The sequence below is a fragment of the Pristiophorus japonicus genome, chromosome 3, assembly GCF_044704955.1.
Source record: "Pristiophorus japonicus isolate sPriJap1 chromosome 3, sPriJap1.hap1, whole genome shotgun sequence".
NCBI classification, from domain to species: Eukaryota; Metazoa; Chordata; class Chondrichthyes; family Pristiophoridae; genus Pristiophorus; species Pristiophorus japonicus.
This window is the reverse complement of record NC_091979.1, coordinates 214,668,789-214,688,494: the sequence shown is the minus strand read 5'-3', so window position 1 is coordinate 214,688,494 and position 19,706 is coordinate 214,668,789. Positions and strand designations below refer to the sequence as shown.

Genomic DNA, 19,706 nt, shown 5'->3' with positions numbered 1-19,706 from the left:
CTCCACTCTCTGTCCTGTGACAGTGGGAACTGGTGCTCTCCACTCTCTGTCCTGTGACAGTTGGAACTGGTGCTCTCCACTCTCTGTCCTGTGACAGTGGGAGCTGGTGCTCTCAACTCCCGTGCTGTGACAGTTGGAACTGGTGCTCTCCACTCTCTGTCCTGTGACAGTTTGAACTGGTGCTCTCCACTCTCCCGTCCTGTGACAGTGGGAACTGGTGCTCTCCACTCTCTCTCCTGCGACAGTTGGAACTGGTGCTCTCCACTCTCTGCTATGCCTCCTTCCTGTTTGTGAATCGGGCATTGAGTCGTTAAATGTTTCATGGCCTGTTCTAGGTGACTACAGTCACACAGAGAGTTTTTAATTCTCCATTTGTGCATCAACTATCCACATCGGCCATGGTTTGTGTGGATGCAGTTTAGGATTGTCCACAAGCTTTGCGGAAGATCAAAGCTAGGGATCTTCCACGTTAGGTCTTTCACGAGGTGTGTGTTTGTGACTTTTTGTGAACTCCAGTCAGCTTTCCAAGCATCGTTGGGGTTGAAGTTGCATTGTCGAAGATTAAGTGTGTCGGTCCAAAATGGCTTGCACGACTTCAAGTGGTGGTGAAGACATTGTTGAGATCCTGGTGGATGGAGAGACACTCATTTTCTGTGATTCGCTGGAATTCCCGGAGGCTTGCAGCATTTCAGCGAACGGATGGGGGGAAGAGATGTGCAACAGCACAGGCAGTCAGGGTATTGGGGTGGACATAAGCCTTCCAGTGATGCCTCCTTGATAAAATGCAACATCCCCACCGACACCTGGGAGTCCTTGGCCAAAGACTGTCCTAGGTGGATGAAAAGCATCCGGGAGGGCGCTGAGCACCTCGAGTCTCATCGCTGAGAGCATGCAGAAAGCAATTTTCATGCAGTGGAAGGAGTGTGTGGCAGAAGCAGACTCCCCACCCACTCTTTCCTTCAACAACTGTCTGTCCCACCTGTGACAGACTATAATTCCCGTATTGGACTGTTCAGTCACCCAAGCACTCACTTTTAAAATGGAAGCAAGTCTTCTTCGATTTCTATGATGTATGGTGAGTGATGCACCGCATTGCAGTATTCAGTTGGGCATCAACAAATCAAGTTGGGGCGCTTACACAGTGGGCTGGAGGCACACAGTGAAAAATGATCATGAAGCTGTCAGATTGTCGTAAAAACCCAACTGGTTCACTAATGTCCTTCAGGGAAGGAAAGCTACCATCATTACCCAACCCAGACTATATGAGGGTTCAAACTAATTTGGCAGGGGAGCAGCACCAGAATGAAGCATTAGAGAGGAGAAACAAGGTGTACAGAGGACAGGGAGGGACAAACCACATTAGAATAAAGAAAAGTTCAGAAATAGAATTGATCAAATGGGGGAAATTCGAGGCAGACCAGGATGGGTTTGGAGTACGTGTCTAACTGCACAGAGCATTGTAAATAAGGTTGGTGAACGGCAGGCTCAAATTGCCACATGGGACTATGCTAAAGTGATACTAATGGACATCTGGCTCAAATAAAGGCAGCTTTGGGAATTTAATATTCCTAGCAACAAGGATTCAGGAACGATGGGGAAGGTGGGTGGCAGCATTGATCAAAGATACTGTTACAGCACTAGAAAGGGATGGTGTTACTGAGAGTTCAGAGATTGGATCTATTTGGTTAGAATGAAGGAACAATAGAGGAGCTATTATGCTGCTGGGTGTATACTATAGGCCACCAAATAGTGGAGGAGCAAAGTTGCAGGCAAATTACATAAATATTCAAGAATGATAGTGTAGTGATGATGAGGGACTTCAATTATCCAAATATAGACTGGGATAGTAACAGTGTAAAGAGAAAAGAGGGGGAGGAATTCCTGACATTTGTACAGGAGAACTTTCTTGATCAGTATGTTTCCAGCCCAATGAGGAATCGTGCTGGATCTGGCTCTAGGGAATTAAGTGGGGAAAGTGGAACATGTTTCAGTGGGGGAGCATTATACCACAATATCATTTGGTTTAGAAATAAAAAACACAAAATGCTGGAAATGCTCAGCAGGTCAGGCAGCATCTGTGGAGAGAGAAACAGAGTTAACGTTTCGGGTCGATGACCTTTTTCCCAGTTCTGACGAAGGGTCATCGACCTGAAAGGTTAACTCTGTTTCTCTATCCACAGATGTTGCCTGACCTGCTGAGTATTTTCAGCATTTTCTGTTTTTGTTTCAGATTTCAGCATCCACAGTATTTTACTTTTATCATTGCACAGTTATGGAAAAGGACAATTTAACTGACTATTGGGCACTGCATATAACGGACGTATAAATGATCTGATACCGCCACTGCACAAGGTGAATTTCCAGGCCATAAAGATTAAAATGAGACAGATATCGGAGGCTTATGATAAATATCAGTTTTATTATACAGCAGAGAACCAAGCTGAATCCAGAAAGTACAGAGGAGAACTGAAAAAGGAAATAAAAGGAGCAAAGAAAGAATATGAGAATAGATCAGTGGGTAACAATAAAGGGAGCCAAAAGTCTCAAACATATAAATAGTAAAAGCATCGTCAAAGGAAGGGTGGGCTGATTAAGGACCAGAAAGGAGATCATCTTGCTGAGGTACTAAATGAGAACTTTGTATCTGCCTTCAATAAAGAAGATATGCTGCCAATGTCGCAGTAAAGGAGGAGGTAGTAGAGAAATTAGATCAGATAAAAATATTTGGAGAGAAGGTGTTTAAAAGTTTGACAGTGCTCAAAGTAGAAAAGTCACCCGGTCCAGATGGAATGTGGCTCTGGTCACAATCTTCCAAACCTCCTTAGATATGGGAGAGGTGCAAGAGGATTACAAATGTTTTAAATCCTGTTCAAAAAGGGGTGAGGGATAAACCCGGCAATTACAGGCAGTATCTGTAAAAATGTAAAATCCAGGATTTATTTACGGAATCACTTTACTCGTGAGTGTACAGTAATCCGTGTAGTATTTAGCAAGAGATTATTTGAAACAGAAGTTAACTATGACTGTGCTAACACTAGGCGTATGCTTTTACTCCACAGCTCTCCATATTAAGGGAAATGCCCAACATAGAAGTGATTACATTAAGGTAAGAATAACCTTTGCAAAGCTGATGCGATGAGTAGTAGGATCTGACCGATGTGTGATGGTCAGCATTTGCAACAGATTAGATCCTGACCACAAGGTCCCAGCTTCAATTGCCAATCTTGTCATTTGTTAATCTCAGCTAGGGTGATGGCAGGGGCACCACAGTTGCCCTCAGTACCCTTGGGCTAGGGAAGGAAAAATCAGAATGGCTTCTTCATCCTGATCCCTATCCAGAGTCTTGTGTATGGAAGAATTGTCTCATAGAAATCACAGACTAGCCACATGTGGGCTATGGCAACACCACATTAGCCACATAGGCTCACTTTGATAGAAAATATGCAAGGTACATTTATAGAATCATTGAAACTTAGTGTAGGAAGCCAGTCGGCCCGTCGTGCCTGTGCTGTTTCTTTAGAAGGGCAGTCATGCTTAGTCCCACATCCCCCTTTTTGCCCGTAACCCTGTAAGCTCCTCATCCTCGAGTACCTATCCAACTCCCTTTTTAAAAATTATTTATGGAATCAACTTCCATCATCATTTCAGATAGAGCATTCCAGATCCCGACCAGTCCTAATTTCCCCTCTAAATCTTTTTCCAATGATTTTAAATCTATGACCTCTGGTTATTGACCCATTCACCAGAGGGAATAGTTTTTCTCTATCGACTCGATCAAATCCTCTCATCACCTTGAAAATCTCAATTAGGTCACCTCTTAATCTCTCTTCTGTTTCAAGGAGAGCAGTCCTAACTTTTCTAACCTCCTACTCATAACTGAAGTCCCTCATCCCTGGTAACATTCTGGTAAGCCTCCTCTGTACCCTTTCTAAGGCCTTTACATCTTTCCTGACATGTGGTGCCCAGAATTGTCCACACCACTGCAGCTGAGGCCTAATCAGCGATTTATAAAGTTCTAGCATGATCTCTCTGCTTTTATATTCTATTCCTCTCTTTATAAACCCAAGTAACCTATATGCTTTTTTAACCACCTTATCAAATTGCCTTGCCAGCTTTTCATGAATAGTGTATATGGATACCAAGGTCTCTGCTCATCTAAACTTTTCAAAATTGTGCCTTTCCATATTAGTCCTCCCAAAGTGCATCACTTCACACTTCTCCATAATGAATTCCATCTGCCATGCTTCTGCCCATTTCACCATCCTGTCTGTCATCTTTAAGTCTACAACTGTCCTCATCACTATCTAGTATGTTGCCAGGTTTCCTATCATCTGCAAACTTTATAATGTTGTTCCCTGCTGAAAAGAGTAATGGACCCAAAACTGACTCTTGGGGAAACATCACTCCAAACCACCTCCCAGTCTGAAATATATCCATTCTCTACCATGCTCTGCTTCCTCTCACTGAATCAATTCTATATCCATACTGCCACTTCCATCCTCATAACAAGCCTGTGTGGCACTTTGTCAAAAGTCCATGAATACAACTTCTACTACTCTACCTTGATCAGTGTTCTCTCTTACCTCATTAAAGAATTCAATCAAGTTAGTCAGACACGATTTGCCTATATATTTACTGAACAAACTTCTAATACAATGCAATGGGAAACTTTGCAGTTCACCAAAGTTTGAAAGTCTGTCATGACTTTCAGACAAAGCACATGTTAGTATTGCTTCTAGGTTTTTTTGTCCAATAGTTCTGAGCAATATTTTGACAGTCAGTTATTGCTGTGAATGCTTACTTGCAGAAATCAAGTTGAGCCAAACACTGAACACAGCTTGACCAGAACAATTCTCAAAACTGGATATTTGCCCTCAGTCAAGGCATTTTGCCCCATTTTCAACACTGAGTTGGTCTCCGTCATACATCCAGTTTTTAAGCATTAGTAAAACCATCTCCAGTCCACGTTTGTCTACAGCGAGCAGGATCACTTGTTCCCATAAAACGGAATGGATCTTTCATAAGCCAAAGCGCCTGACTGAAACCATCAAAATCAGAAAACTTCCTCAAATTTTTTTCAGCTAATTTTGAAACCAAGCAGCATAACGATCCTTCTCAAAATTATGGTCAGCTGTATATCGCTGCAAATTTTGGAAGTGAGAAAAGTCTTGTTCTTCTATTTGTCGAATAGTTTCCAAGTGGCCTGTTGCGTACCGTTTCTCTCTTTCCCTGCAGTCTCATGTTCAGTTTTTTTTTATTTGTTAAAGGGATGAGGCCGTTGCTGGCAGGGCCAGCATTTATTGCCCTTGAGAAGATGATAGTGAGCCACCTTCTTGAACCACTGCAGTCCATGTGGTGATGGTACTCCCACAGTGCAGTTAGGGAGGGAGTTCTAGGATTTTGACCCAGCGATGATGAAGGAACAGTGATCTGCTTCCAAATTAGATGGTGTCACGATTTGGAGGGGAACGTGGAGGTGGTAGTGTTCCCATGTGCTTGCTGCCTATGTCCGTCTAGGTGGTAGAGGTCGCAAGTTTGCGAGGTGCTGCCGAAGAAGCCTTGGTGAGTTGCTGCAGTGCATGGTACACAGCCACGGTACGCCGGTGGTGGAGGGAGTGAATGTTTAAGGTGATGGATGGGGTGCCAATCAAGCGGACTGCTTTGTCCTGGATGGTGTTGAGCTTCTTGAGTGTTGTTGGAGCTTCACTCATCCAGGCAAGTGGAGAGTATTGGCCGGATTGGATTTGTCCTACTTTTTGTGGACAGGACATATCTGTTTGGTTTTCCACATTGTCGGGTAGATGCCAGTGTTGTAGTGTTAATATCTGAGTTCTTTTACCTCAATCTGGTTCAGTAAAATTACTGAGTCGAATACCTCTTGTACTTTGAACAAAGTAGTATTTTTTATTACCGGCCAGTAAGACCTATCAGACAGAAGATGTACTCTCTGGATAGAGCGTACACACTCCCTACGGATAGGTGAAGTTACATCGTAAAGCGTTAACAGTTATACAGTTTTGAAATCAGATAACAAAATACAAATGGATTGACAGTCTAACTCAGACACTCATTAGTCAATCTATATGAGATGTTCTTCTTGAAAGCTCAAGTATTGCCTCCAAATGTTTCAATCTAATGGTGTGACTATACTGAGACCTTGCAATTCTGCAGATGCATTTCATGTTACAATTATATATTATTGGCAGGATTAGTGACTTGAAACCTTGAGACAGATTGTTAGCTATGCTGATGTTGCACTATTTGCAATCTGACATTCTCCCAGCTATTCTTCCATGGCTTATACATTTTCATATATCCCGTTTACTTTACTATCCTTAATTCCATATATTCCGTTCAGATATCCACATCCCCCCTTTTATCATTCTATGATAACATTTAGGATCATTCTATGAGTATTGCATTCATCCGTTCGCACTCCCTTTCCAGAATCATTTTATTGTTGAGTAGTTCTCTAGTTTGTTGGATCATAACCCGGGAAGCCTTGACCACAAGAGGGTCTGCTAACCTTGCCATCATTATCTTACAGCAGAGGTTAAGGCAACCAACAATCAAACAGCAGGTAATTATTACTACGATGAGAATAATTGCCCCATGTATTAGATAGGATCTCCAAGATCCACCCAAAAACCAATCAAAGCTGCTAAGTTCTTCCGTTGGTGTGGATAACTTCTTCACCTCCCTCCTTATGTGATCGGCAAGGTGGGTTATGTTTTCTGAACTATCAGGAATGTAAGTGCAACATTCAGATCCTATCAGGGCACACGTTCCCCCTTTCTCAGCTAACAGGTAATCGAGGGCCAATCGGTTTTGTAATGCTACGGTCCTTATCGCTACCATTTCAGCTGTGATTCCCTCCAGAGCCTCAGCAGTGCGGTTAGCTACCTGTTCCAATATCGTTTCTAAGTTCTGTACTTCATCCATGAGACGTTTTATCCCCACTGGGAATACCAGGACCCCAAAGAACTTGTCGGCGGGGGTGATGACTCGCTTAACTCGTACGGAGGCATGTACTTCCGCCAAGGTACGTACCTGTCGCATAAATGGCACCACATATCCCATATAGCAGGACCCTGTCCATCGCCTGGGCAACCAAGGATATGCCTTATGACCGCACACGAAATACGTGCCGTTAAAGGCTGCTTTCTGGTATATTGCCTCTGGATCCCAGGACTGGGCCCATACCCTCTCGTCTGTGTTATTTGGATCATAAGAGTGAAGGGTAACCCGTGTACCTGTGGTGAGGTTAAGACTTTGTGGGCAATTGCTATACCCTACCACATGTCCCCTTATACTGGTATCATTTCGAATTAGACATATGCCCCCTGTTGGCCTCCCAGTCCCTGAGATGTTGATCAGAGCTATGAATGGGGGTTCCTTTTCCCGGTTGTAGGTTGGTTGGTTCCATCCTTGGAATGTTTGACTACTGGGATCTCCAATACTCTCCCACTTGGTGACCTCACCGTGTTCATTCAGGTGGTAACGGTATGTTACCCCTCCTGGTCTCCTTGATCCCTCTTTTGACCCGCCTTTCATCATTCGTACTAGTATTGGTCCCCCTCCTTCTATTATGGTTTGGCTTTGAATCCATCTAACAGTCTCAGTTAGGGTCAGGGGAACGGTGCGCAAAGGAATTCCCCCTTTAGAATGTATAGGGATATGTGAACACACCCAGCATCTAGTGAAGTGCTCTTTTTCCGCATAAACGTAAGACATATACAAAAAGGTGTTTACATGTAGCTCTCGCCTTTGTCTTCCTTCCCGTGCACTAAAACTGTCATATATCAATACTATCATGCAGACAGTAGCATACAGACACAGTCTCATTATTTAGCTGATAAAAAGAGTTCTGTTTTCGCGTTTCCCTTCAGGTCTCCGTCAGTGTATTTGGCTGTCTGACAGGTAAGAGTTCAAACTGATCCTCCTTCAACTGCCTTGTTCAGCTATAGGGAGGAGGAGATCTGGAACAAAAACAAGAATTAGACTAACCAGCAAAATTTGTTTAAATGGTGATGAGCTTGCAGTGGTGCAGGTGAACCCAGGCACTTTTCCCCTCTACCTTAGCTGCAGTAGGGGTAGTGAGTAACACCTGAAAAGGGCCCTCCCATCTTGGCTCCAATCCCTTTCGAACCCATCTCTTAATCAGAACATACTTTCCTGGAACCACAAGGGATGATTCAGGTAGAAGTGGGAGGTCAAGGTGAGCCCCTCGAACCTGGTTGTGGGCTTCTTGCAGAGCCTGAGTTAAGGAAAGAATGTATGTGGTCATCTGCTCAGTCATGTGGTGGAATTGGACAGTGGAGGGGACATTTTGATTCCAAGGGGTCCTTAAGGGCTTACCATAAATGACTTCAGCGGGGGTGAGTTTAGTTTTACCAGTTGGGGTAGTGCGTATCTGGAATAGGGCTATGGGAAAGAGTTTAAGCCAGTTTAGTCCAGTTGATGCTACTAGTTTTGCAAGTTTATTTTTCAGAATTTGATTAGTACGCTCAACCAGTCCTGCAGCTTGGGGTCGGTAAGCGCAATGTAGTTGCTGGTCGATATGCATCTGGGAGCAGAATTCTTTGTTAACTTGGCCAATAAAGTGAGGGCCATTATCGGAACTCAGTTGCGCAGGGATACCATATCTAGGAACAATTTCCCTCATTAACACTTTAACAACAGTTTGAGCTTTATTGTCTAGGGTAGGATAAGCTTCAATCCACCTGCTGAATACATCCACTATTACTAACACATATTTATAATACTGCACCCTTTGCAACTCAATGTAGTCCAACTGCAAGGTCTCAAAGGGACCTTCTGGTAGGGGCGTCTTACCCCAATCACAGGGGACTCCCTTCCCTGGATTATGCTGTTGGCAAACAAGGCAACGACTACTAGTCTTCTGGGCCAGCGCCTGAAGTCTTGGGTGCCACCAAGTAGCCAAAAGCGTATCACTTGTTGCCCTTGCTCCACAATGAGTAGCAAAATGCAAACATTCTATAACCCAAGAGGCCAACTCGTCAGACATGCAAGTCTGTTCCGCGGGAGTGGTCCAGAGTTTAGAGACATGGTCATAGGTACATCCATAATTTTTCCACAACAGTTTATCTTTTTCAGGAGCGTCCTCCTGTGCTTGTATAACATCTTGGATGGTTGGCATTGGTTTCTCCGAGGCTAACTTATTCTTTTCAGGATTTTTAGTCTGACTCATCATTCTGGGCACTACCAACCGTTGTTCCCGAGAGGCCTGTTTGGCCTCTTGGTCAGCACAACGATTCCCTATATCAACCAGAGATTTTCCGGTAGTGTGGGCAGTACATTTGACAATGGCAATGCGTTTGGGGTACATGAGGGCTTGCAACAAATCAGATACTAACTGTTTATGAGATATCTCATTCCCCTGTGAAGTTAGGAATCCCCTATTTTTCCATAATTGTCCGAAATCATGGGCTACCCCAAAGGCATACCTAGAGTCGGTATAGATATTAACCTTGAGGTCTTTAGCCAGGATACAGGCTCTGGTAAGGGCAAATAGTTCAGCTTGTTGGGCAGAATAAGCGATCTCAAAGGCGGCAGATTCCACGATCTGATTCTCCTGGTTTACTATGGCGTATCCAGAATTTCGTCTACCTTCTGAGTCAATGGAGGAACTTCCGTCTATATACATAATACAGTCTGGATCCTTCATTGGTACATCAACTAAATCCTCCCTGACCGATGTAGTCTCCTGAATTAAGGATAAACAATCATGACTGGGTTCTTCCTCATCTTGGGGTGGCTCATTAAGAAAACAAGCAGGATTGATAGCAGTACAGTACCGAAAGGTCAGCCTTGGATTATTTAGTAGGTAGATCTCATATCTACTTTGCCTAGCCATGGTAAGATGTTGAGTTTGCAGTTGGCCCAAAAGGGCAGCTACGGAGTGAGAAGTATATACAACAATATCCTGCTGAAGGGTAAGGTTGGCGGCAGATTGTAGGCTATTGTAGATAGCAGTTAATATTTGAGTACATACGGGGTGTCCCAAGGCAACGGGATCTATCTTAGAAGAGTAGTAAGCAACAGGCCTGTGTTTATCCCCGTGTTTCTGAGTTAAAACAGCAGTAGCACAATCTTCCATGATTGTGCAATACAATTGAAAGGGACGGTCGTAGAGGGGCCGTCCCAAAGCCGGAGCTTGCAGCAGGGCTGTTTTTAGTTCCTTAAAGGCTTGGATGTCTGTAGATTCTAATTTGAAGCTGCCTTCCTTCGTAGTGTACGGTGTGAGCTGTTTGGTCATTAGGGCAGTGTTAGGAATCCAGGATCTACAGTAATTTATCATCCCCAACCACTGCCGCATTTGTCTAGCCGTGCCAGGGACTGGAAACTGGCAGATAGGTTTGATTCGACATGCCTCCAAGGCTCGGTGGGTGCCTGTTAAAATGATCCCAAGAAATTTTACTTGTGACTGGCCAATTTTGACCTTCGACGGGGATACTATGTATCCCAGGGAGGACAAGTGATTCAATAACTGATTAGCATCCTCTCTATTACTTGGTTCATCTACGCTGGATATCAGTAAATCGTCCACATACTGAATCAAAGTTGATCCCTTATTCAGCGTGAGAGACTGTAACTGTTTCTGCAGGCACCTTGAGAATAAGGTTGGGGAGTGGATGAACCCTTGGGGAAGTCTTGTCCAGGTATATTGCTGTCCCTGGTAAGTGAAGGCAAATAGGTACTGACTCGTCTGGGCTGGCGGTAAAGCGAAGAAGGCATGTTGGAGGTCTATTATTGTGAAGATCTTGGCGTCTGCTGGGATTAAAGACAGTATCTGTGCTGGGTTCGAAACTAGAGCATGCAGGGGCTGGACGATAGTATTGATAGCTCGGAGGTCTTGGACCAAACGGTATTCGTTTGGTCTGCCTGGCTTAGGTATTGCCAGTATAGGAGTATTACATGGGGACTGACATCGGACCAAAATCCCTTGTTGCATCAGCCCCTTAATCAATCGGTGGATACTTGGAATTGCCTGTGATTTCAGTGGGTACTGTCGGATAGAGGGCCAGTCCACATTGCCCTTCACTGGAATTTCAATCGGATCAATGGGAGTATAACCCACTTGGGAGGGGTCCTCTGCCCACACCTGAGGATCCACATAATCAGGTATATCCGAGCCAGTATGATGCCGTAGAGTTGTTAATTCTCTCTCGGGGTCCCCATGAAATTGGACGGTTCGGCCATATTTTACGATTTGCACCTCCCGGCTGGTAGGGTCAGCCTCATCTATAGCCTTGCGTACCATAACTCCCAAATCTTTAGCATGGTGAGGGGCTAATACTTCACGAGCAATATGCGGTGCCATTGTTAGGGGCTGTTTCCACAGATTCTTATCCACTTCCACAAAATCTGCTTCTCCTTCCGGTCCAGTCACTCTAGCCCTTAATAGAATTCCTTTCACTTCCCCTTCGTGATCCTGATAAAAGTTCTGTAGGTCCCGATTCTTTCCACTAGGATCGTATGCTAGGGTCACGTGATAGGGTGCCTGCGGCAGGTCCAGAGACCACCACTGAGGGGTTCTAGTGGTATAATACTGCCGCTTAAGGGTTTCCTGTTTTACAATAATCCCATCATCTCCACACTCCAAATGCAACTGGAATTTGCAGAGGAGGTCTCTAGCCATCAAGTTACAGTCCAGATTGGTAGTGATGACAAATCGATGTTCTACCAATTCTTCTTGGTAACCCACTTTAACTAATTCTGACACCATGAATGTCGAGATTTGTCCCAAGAATCCCGAAAGTTCCTGTGTTTCAGTGGAGGCAGGGAGTTTAAGCTTTGATTGTACAGAAGACATGAAGGCTCCCGTATCTATCAAAAAGGGTTGCCATTCATTCAGAATTTTTAACGATATCATTGGTTCGTCGTCCGGGGAGGATCCCTGTACAATCAAGCTGTGTAGTCAATTGGGGGACAAGTGACCAAAGGGGTTGTTCTGGGAGAAGTTAGTGTAAAATCCTCCTCTTCCCCCTTGCCCCCCCCCTTTTCCTCCTCTTCCTCTTCCACGCTGATAGTAGGGGCAATTTTTTAACCAGTGTTCTTCCTGCCCACACTTGAAACATCCATTTCTCCTTTCCCAGCCCCGACCTGTTCCCATATCAGGCCGGGGACAGTAGGGTGGTCCGTAATTATCAGGGCCCGGACCATTTGGGTGTTCGATATAACCGTATCCCTTTTTATTCACCCAACCAGGCACGCAATACTGCGGTTCCATCTGGTATCCCCTTGGGTCGGGTTTTGGTCCTTCCTCCTGAGGCGGCTCTTCCCTTCTAGTCACGTATTCAGTCTTGACTCGGGTTGGGGGCGCACCTCCCCCCTCCCCTTTCTTTTCCTGCCAATAATATCTAACTGCCCTCTCCATCTGGGCTTTACTGTTATCTGCCCAATTCATATTATTTGTCCGAATAGCATGAGCAATTGAATAGGGCAAGCACTGAAGTAGGATGGCGCAGAATTGAGGAGAATCCTCTCCTGCCCTGAAGGCATTATCTCCGGATTGACTCCCGTATATTTCAATGAATCTTTCCATAAATTCATCAGGAGTTTCTTCACGCTTGGGTTTAGTTTCTAATACTGTGGCCATACTGATGGGCTTCTGAAGGGTTGTGGTGAGAGCATTAAAGATATCGTTTAGGCGATCCTGGACATCATTAGGATGAGCAATCAATAATGCATCATGAGTAGCACGTCCTAGGTGAGTTAGAAATCGGGTGTGTTCAGTTGGGCTCAAGGTTTGCTTTACTAAGGACCACAGGTCCCTTGATTCTGCATTATAAACTGAAATAGTTGTTCGAAGGTAATCTATAAACTTGATAGGTTCTTTTTTTCGATCAGGTATGTTGGCCATAAGGGCCATAATTTCATTCGGTTTCCAAGGCACATAGACATCTATAGTGGGGTGATCTGCAGCTTGTTGTGCATCAGGGTTTGGCATCGGTCTGACAGGGAATTGGTGCCGGGACTTTGGGATCTGGGAAATTTCTAGGTCGGAGGATGTTTCAGAGCTGTCTGACTGCTTGATAGTTTTGCGTCTTAATCGGCGGGGGGGGTTTACTATGTCTTTCACAACTTGGACTAGTAGATTGACCAGAAGATTTACGGGATTGTTTGTAATGTTGAGATTCAGTTCTGCCCTTTTGAGTGTGAGATCTGGTCCTTTCGGCTATATTGCTTGTGAACTGGGGATCCGAATCGCTGTCAGAGGATGAGGAGTCAGTTCGGGTTTGTTGCTTTGATGGTATGGGGTTATTTTTAACTCTTTTTTTTTTTCGGAGTGTTAGGTAGAGGATGTTGGGTAGAGGACTGGAGCAAGAGGCCAGGGGGTGCGGGAGGCGCCGTTGGGCGCTGAGTCAGTGGCCACTCATCAATTTCATCATCAGCCTCGGCTAACACAACGCCAGCCATTTTAACTTGTAGTTGATCAATACCTTTCTCAGAGGTCCCAAAGGATCTCTTAGCAAGTTTCTCGCGCGCACATTCTTTCTTTAAGACGTCTACAGTTTTAACATGTGTTCCCTCTGTCAATGAAAGTCCTAATTTAATAGCATTTGTTTGCCAACTTGACAGAAGTGATGCATCTTTTAATTTCTGACAATAATGTCGCCAGGTTGCAATTAAATTTTTATCCCCTTTTCCTCGTCCCCTTCTCCAAATTAAGCCCTGTGCTTTTTTTGCTACCTCTACGCTTCTAGTGCCACCTAGAGGCCACTGGTCATCCCCTAATAATTTGTTCAGGGCTCCTGATAATTTTCTAAAGTCTTCAGCTCTTTCAGGGAATTCCTCACATAGCTTTTGTAGCGGACTATCCGCATCCGTGGTTTTATCTAACTGGTTACCCATTTTCACACTGCCCCTCGTATTACTGTGTCGCTACGCGTTCGTGTCGTCGTGCAATTTAAACAAACTTACAAATAGACACAGACTTTACAGAACTAACACGGACTTTAACTAACTCCAAATCTAACACTTACCCGCATCACCGCACGGTCCGCGTCGCCGCACGATCTCAATACTAAACTACCACGTCGCCTCGCAGTTCACGTCGCCGCGCAATCCGCGTTGCCTCGCAGTTCACGTCGCCGCGCAATCCGCGTCGACCCGTGGCTCGCGTCGCCGCGCGAGTTAAGATACTTTAACTTTACTTCAAACACTTACCCGCATCGCCGCACGGTCCGCATAGCCGCGCGATCTACAAAATAGACAAAGACTTCTAACACTTACCCGCATCGCCGCACGGTCCGCATAGCCGCACGATCTACAAAATTACCCGCATCACCGCACGGTCCGCATAGCCGCGCGATCTTAAAACTAAACTTAAAACTCTAAACACTTTAAGACTTACAGACTTACTGCCATTAGCACTGACTTTCGCGATTCGCGTTGCTGCGCCTCTGCGTCACTACGCGTCGGCGTCACTGCGCGTCTACGTCACTGCGCGTTGACGTCACTGCGCGTTCGCTTCACTGCGCGTTTACGTCACTGCGCGTTCGCTTCGGCCCTACCTTCCGAGTTGCTGCGGGGGTTTTTTTTTTAATTCAATCAGAGCCTAGACGGGCCAAGTGATATACAAGGTCGACGTCGTACCTGAGTTGAACACCTATCTTCTATTTAAATCCCCATTTTATTCCTTGTGAGCCTAATTTCTAATTTTGATTTCTTATGAGCCTCAATTAATTTTTTTTTTTTTTTAGTCTCCAAATTTCCCTATCCTTTCGCGTTACTGCGCAGTTTAAATTCAATCAGATTAACACCTATTCGATTCCTTAGAAGGTATTCGCCAAATTGTTATGAATCTCGTTCAGGCACTACCCGAGAACTAGCGAGTGGCCAAACTTTTCTCAGACTTATGAAACTGGGGGAAACTGCAACAGTATTGAAATCATACTCACTCCAGTGGCCACTTTCTCCCTGTCTCGTCCAAGGTTAGTCTGGCTCTTAGTTCGCAAGTTGTCGGCAGTTGTCCGTTGAGATCCCACTTCTGACACCAAATGTTAATATCTGAGTTCTTTTACCTCAATCTGGTTCAGTAAAATTACTGAGTCGAATACCTCTTGTACTTTGAACAAAGTAGTATTTTTTATTACCGGCCAGTAAGACCTATCCGACAGAAGATATACTCTCTGGATAGAGCGTACACACTCCCTACGGATAGGTGAAGTTACATCGTAAAGCGTTAACAGTTATACAGTTTTGAAATCAGATAACAAAATACAAATGGATTGACAGTCTAACTCAGACACTCATTAGTCAATCTATATGAGATGTTCTTCTTGAAAGCTCAAGTATTGCCTCCAAATGTTTCAATCTAATGGTGTGACTATACTGAGACCTTGCAATTCTGCAGATGCATTTCATGTTACAATTATATATTATTGGCAGGATTAGTGACTTGAAACCTTGAGACAGATTGTTAGCTATGCTGATGTTGCACTATTTGCAATCTGACATTCTCCCAGCTATTCTTCCATGGCTTATACATTTTCATATATCCCGTTTACTTTACTATCCTTAATTCCATATATTCCGTTCAGATATCCACATTAGCTGTATTGGAACAGCTTGGCTAGAGGTGTGGTTAATTCTCAAACGCAAGTCTTAAGCATGACAGCGGGATGTTGTCAGGGCCCATAGCCTTTGCTCTATCCAGTGCGCTCAGCCGTTTCTTCTTCACAGTGGATTGAATCGAATTGGCTGAAGACTGGCTTCTGTGATGATGGGGACCTCCGGAGGAGGCTGGGATGGATCACCCACTCGGCACTTCTGGCTGAAGATGGTTGCAAACACATCAGCTTTGTCTTTTGCACATAGAAACATAGAAAAATAGGTGCAGGAATAGGCCATTCGGCCCTTCGAGCCTGCACTGCCATTCAATAAGATCATGGCTGATCATTCCTTCAGTACCCCTTTCCTGCTTTCTCTCCATACCCCTTGATCCCCTTAACCATAAGAGCCATATCTAACTCCCTCTTGAATATATCCAGTGAACTAGCATCAACAACTCCCTGCGGAAGGGAATTCCACAGGTTAACAACTCTGAGTGAAGAAGTTTCTCCTCATCTCAGTCCTAAATGGCCTACTCCTTATCCTACCCCTTATCCCCTGGTTCTGGACTTCCCCAACATCGGGAACATTCTTCCCGCATCTAACCTGTCCAGTCCCGTCAGAATCTTATATGTTTCTATGAGATCCCCTCTCATCCTTCTAAACTCCAGTGTATAAAGGCTCTGGTGAACCTTCGCTGCACTCCCTCAATAGCAAGAGCGTCCTTCCTCAGACTAGGAGACCAAAACTGAACACAATATTCCAGGTGAGGCCTCACCAAGGCCCTGTACAACTGCAGTAAGACCTCCCTGCTCCTGTACTCAAATCCCCTAGCCATGAAGGCCAACATACCATTTGCCGCCTTCACCGCCTGCTGTACCTGCATGCCAACTTTCAGTGACTGATGAACCGTGACATCCAGGACTTGCATGGTGGGCTTTGCCATCATTGAGGATGGGGAAACTCATGGAGCCTTCTCCTGGCACTATGGCACTAAAGAGTGACAAATCCCCAGGATCAGATGGTTTCCACCCCAGGGTTTTAAAGGAAGTAGGTGAGAACGTTGCTGATGCCCTAACTGTAATCTTCCAAAGTTCTCTCGATTTGGGAACCATTCCTTTAGATTGGAAAATGGCGCATGTCACTCCGCTATTTAAAAAGGGGAGAGGGAAAGCAGGGAATTATAGTCTGGTTAGCTTAATATCTCCTGTCGGGAAGTTACTGCAGTCTATAATTAAGGATAGATTAACTGAACAACTTGAACATTTTCAGCTGGTCAGAGTGAGCCAGTGTGGATTTATAAAGGTAGGTCATGCCTGACAAACCTGATCGAATTTTTTGAGGAGGTGACTAAAATAATGGACAGGGAAATGTCTATGGATGTTATTTATCTGGACTTCCAGAAGGCATTTGATAAAGTCCCGCATAAGAGACTTAACTAAGGTTGAAGCCCATGGAATTGAAGGCAAATTATTGATCTGGTTAGGAAATTGGCGGAGCAGCATGAGATAGAGAGTAGGGATAATTGGCAGAACTCTAACTGGCAGGATGTGACTACTGGGGCCCCACAGGGACCTAGGTTGGGGCCTCAATGATTTACCATATTTATTAATGACTTAGATGATAGGATAGAGAGCCACGTATCCAAGTTGCAAATGAGACCAAGATAGGTGTAGGTGTAAGCAGTATAGATGGAAGCATAACATTATAAAGTGAATAGACAAAACTGACAAATGGATTTGAATATCAGCAAGTGTGAGATTGGAGGTTCATTGGGGGGGGCGTCCATGGACATAAATCGTTAAAATGTCATGGACAGGTACAAAAAAATAATGAAAAAGACGAATAGAATGCTGGCCTTTATATAGATATAAGGGGTTGAAGCTATGTTACAGCTATACAAAGCTCTAGTTAGACCATACCTGGAGTACTGTGTTCAGTTCTGGGCACCACAACTTAGGAAGATAGATTGGCTTTGGAGGGAGTGCAGCGTAAATTTACCTGAATGATATCTGGACTCCAAGGGTTAAATTACGAGGAGAGATTACAAAAACTATAATTGTATTCCCTGGAATTTAGAAGGTTAAGGGGTGATTTTATCGATGTTTTCAAGGTATTAAGGGGAACAGGTAGGGTAGATATAGAGAAACTATTTCTGCTGGTTGGGGAGTCTTGGACTAGGGGACATAGCCTAAATGTTAGAGCCATGCTTTTCGGGAGTGAAATTAGGAAACACTTTTATGTGCAAAGGGTGGTAGAAATTTGGAACTTTCTTCAGCAAATAGAATTGATGCTAGGTCAATTGTAAATTTTAAATCTGAGATTGACAGATTATTAAGGGTTATGATGCAAAGGCAGGTACATGGAGTTGGGTTACAAATCTGCTATTTACCTAACATGCCGTTATGTCGATTGATGTTCCTGCCTCTTCTGCACTACACGCACAATACCATTAATCTCTCTTCATACATGAACTTCACTCTCTTATCTGGTCTTGATACATCCCACAGCTAGCTCTACTCATACTTTGTACTTCCATCCTGTAGCTAGACTATCTGGCATCCTGCCTAGTAATTAACAGGGGACAGGAGAATTGGAGAGGAGCAAAAAGCTGTGTCTTTATAATCTGCATGTTCTTATGTCAAAATTTGTACCCTGTCTTCCTTTAATTTTATTTGAACCTGTCGCCTAAGCAATGTAGGAACAGACGGGCATTTCTGCGGCTGTAGACGTGATTCCAGGATGGTATGTTGCCTCCGTGGTGCCACAGTCAAGGATGTCACTGAGCAGCTGCAGAAAATTCTGAGGGGGAGAGAACAGCCAGAGGTCCTGGTCCATATTGGTACCAATGACCTAGGTGGAAAGAGGGATGAGGTTCTGCAGGCAGAGTTTAAGGAGCTAGGAAAGAGATTAAAAAGCAGGACTTCAAAGCTAGCAATCTCTGGATTACTCCCAGTGCCATGAGCTAGTAAGTAGAGAAATAGGAGGATAGAGCAGATGAATGCATGGCTGGAGAGATGGTTCAGGAGGGAGGGCTTTCGTTTCCTGGGACATTGGAACCGGTTCTGGGGAGGTGGGACCTGTACACAGGTTGGACAGGTTGAACCTCAACGGAGCTGGAACCAATATCCTCGTGGGGGAGAGGGGGGTGTTGCTATTGCTGTTGGGGAGGGTTTGATTGGGCTTTAAATATTCCTGGATATTAGGTGTTCAGGAAAGAAAGGAGATCGGGTGACTGCATTGGTTTAGGAGAATGTTGGTGCTGGAAGGGTCAAGGACAGAATCTGTTTGGTTAGAGTTAAGAAATAATAGAGGTGCCATTACACGACTAGGTGTATTCTATAGACCACCAACTAGTGGGAAAGATATATAGGAGCAAATCTGCAGGGAAATTAGAGAGGTGCAAGAACTATAGAGTAGTGATAAGGTGGGACCTCAATTATCCTAATGAGACTGGGATAGTAATAGTGTAAAGGGCAGAGAGGGGGAAGAATTTCTGAAGTGTGTTCAAGAGAACTTTCTTGATCAGTATGGTTCCGGCCCAACGAGGAAGGAGGCAATGCTGGATCTGATTCTGGGGAATGAGGTAAGTGGAGCAAGGGTCAATAGGGGAGCATTTAGGGAACAGTGATCACAGTATCACAAGATTTAGATTAGCTATGGAAAAGGAGAGCGAGCAGTCTAGAGCAAAAATACTTAATTGGAGGAAGGCCAATTTCAGTGGGATGAGAACGAAGCAAAGATTGGCAGACAAAACTGTAATTGAACAATGGGCTGCCTTTAAAGAGGAAATAGTTCAGATACAGTCGAGGTACATTCCCACTAAGGGTAAATGTAGGGCAACTAAAGTCAGAGCTCCCTGGATGACGAACAAGATAGAGAGTAAGATGAAGGAGAAAAAGGAGCATGTATGACAGATGTCAGGTTGAGAATACATCTGAGAATTAGGCTAAATATAGCAAGATCAGGGGAGAAGTGAAAAATAAAATAAGAGGGGCAAAGAGAGGGTATGAGAATAGAATGGTAGCCAACATAGAAGACTTTTGGATTACCTTTTATTGGCATATAAATAGTAAACGGGTAGTAAGAGGAGGAGTGAGGCCAATTAGAGAAAAAAGGAGACCTAT

General features: G+C 44.4%; 1 protein-coding gene across 3 annotated transcripts in view; it reads left to right on the top strand.

Moving 5' to 3' along the window:
- cfap410 (cilia and flagella associated protein 410) overlaps positions 1–19,706 on the top strand; it is a 52,931-nt gene that overhangs the window by 10,544 nt on the left and 22,681 nt on the right. For all 3 annotated transcript variants that reach the window (XM_070876248.1, XM_070876249.1, XM_070876250.1), the window contains one exon: positions 3,060–3,106. In XM_070876248.1, coding sequence (XP_070732349.1) covers positions 3,060–3,106 — 47 coding nt within the window. The remainder of the gene's footprint in view (positions 1–3,059; positions 3,107–19,706) is intronic.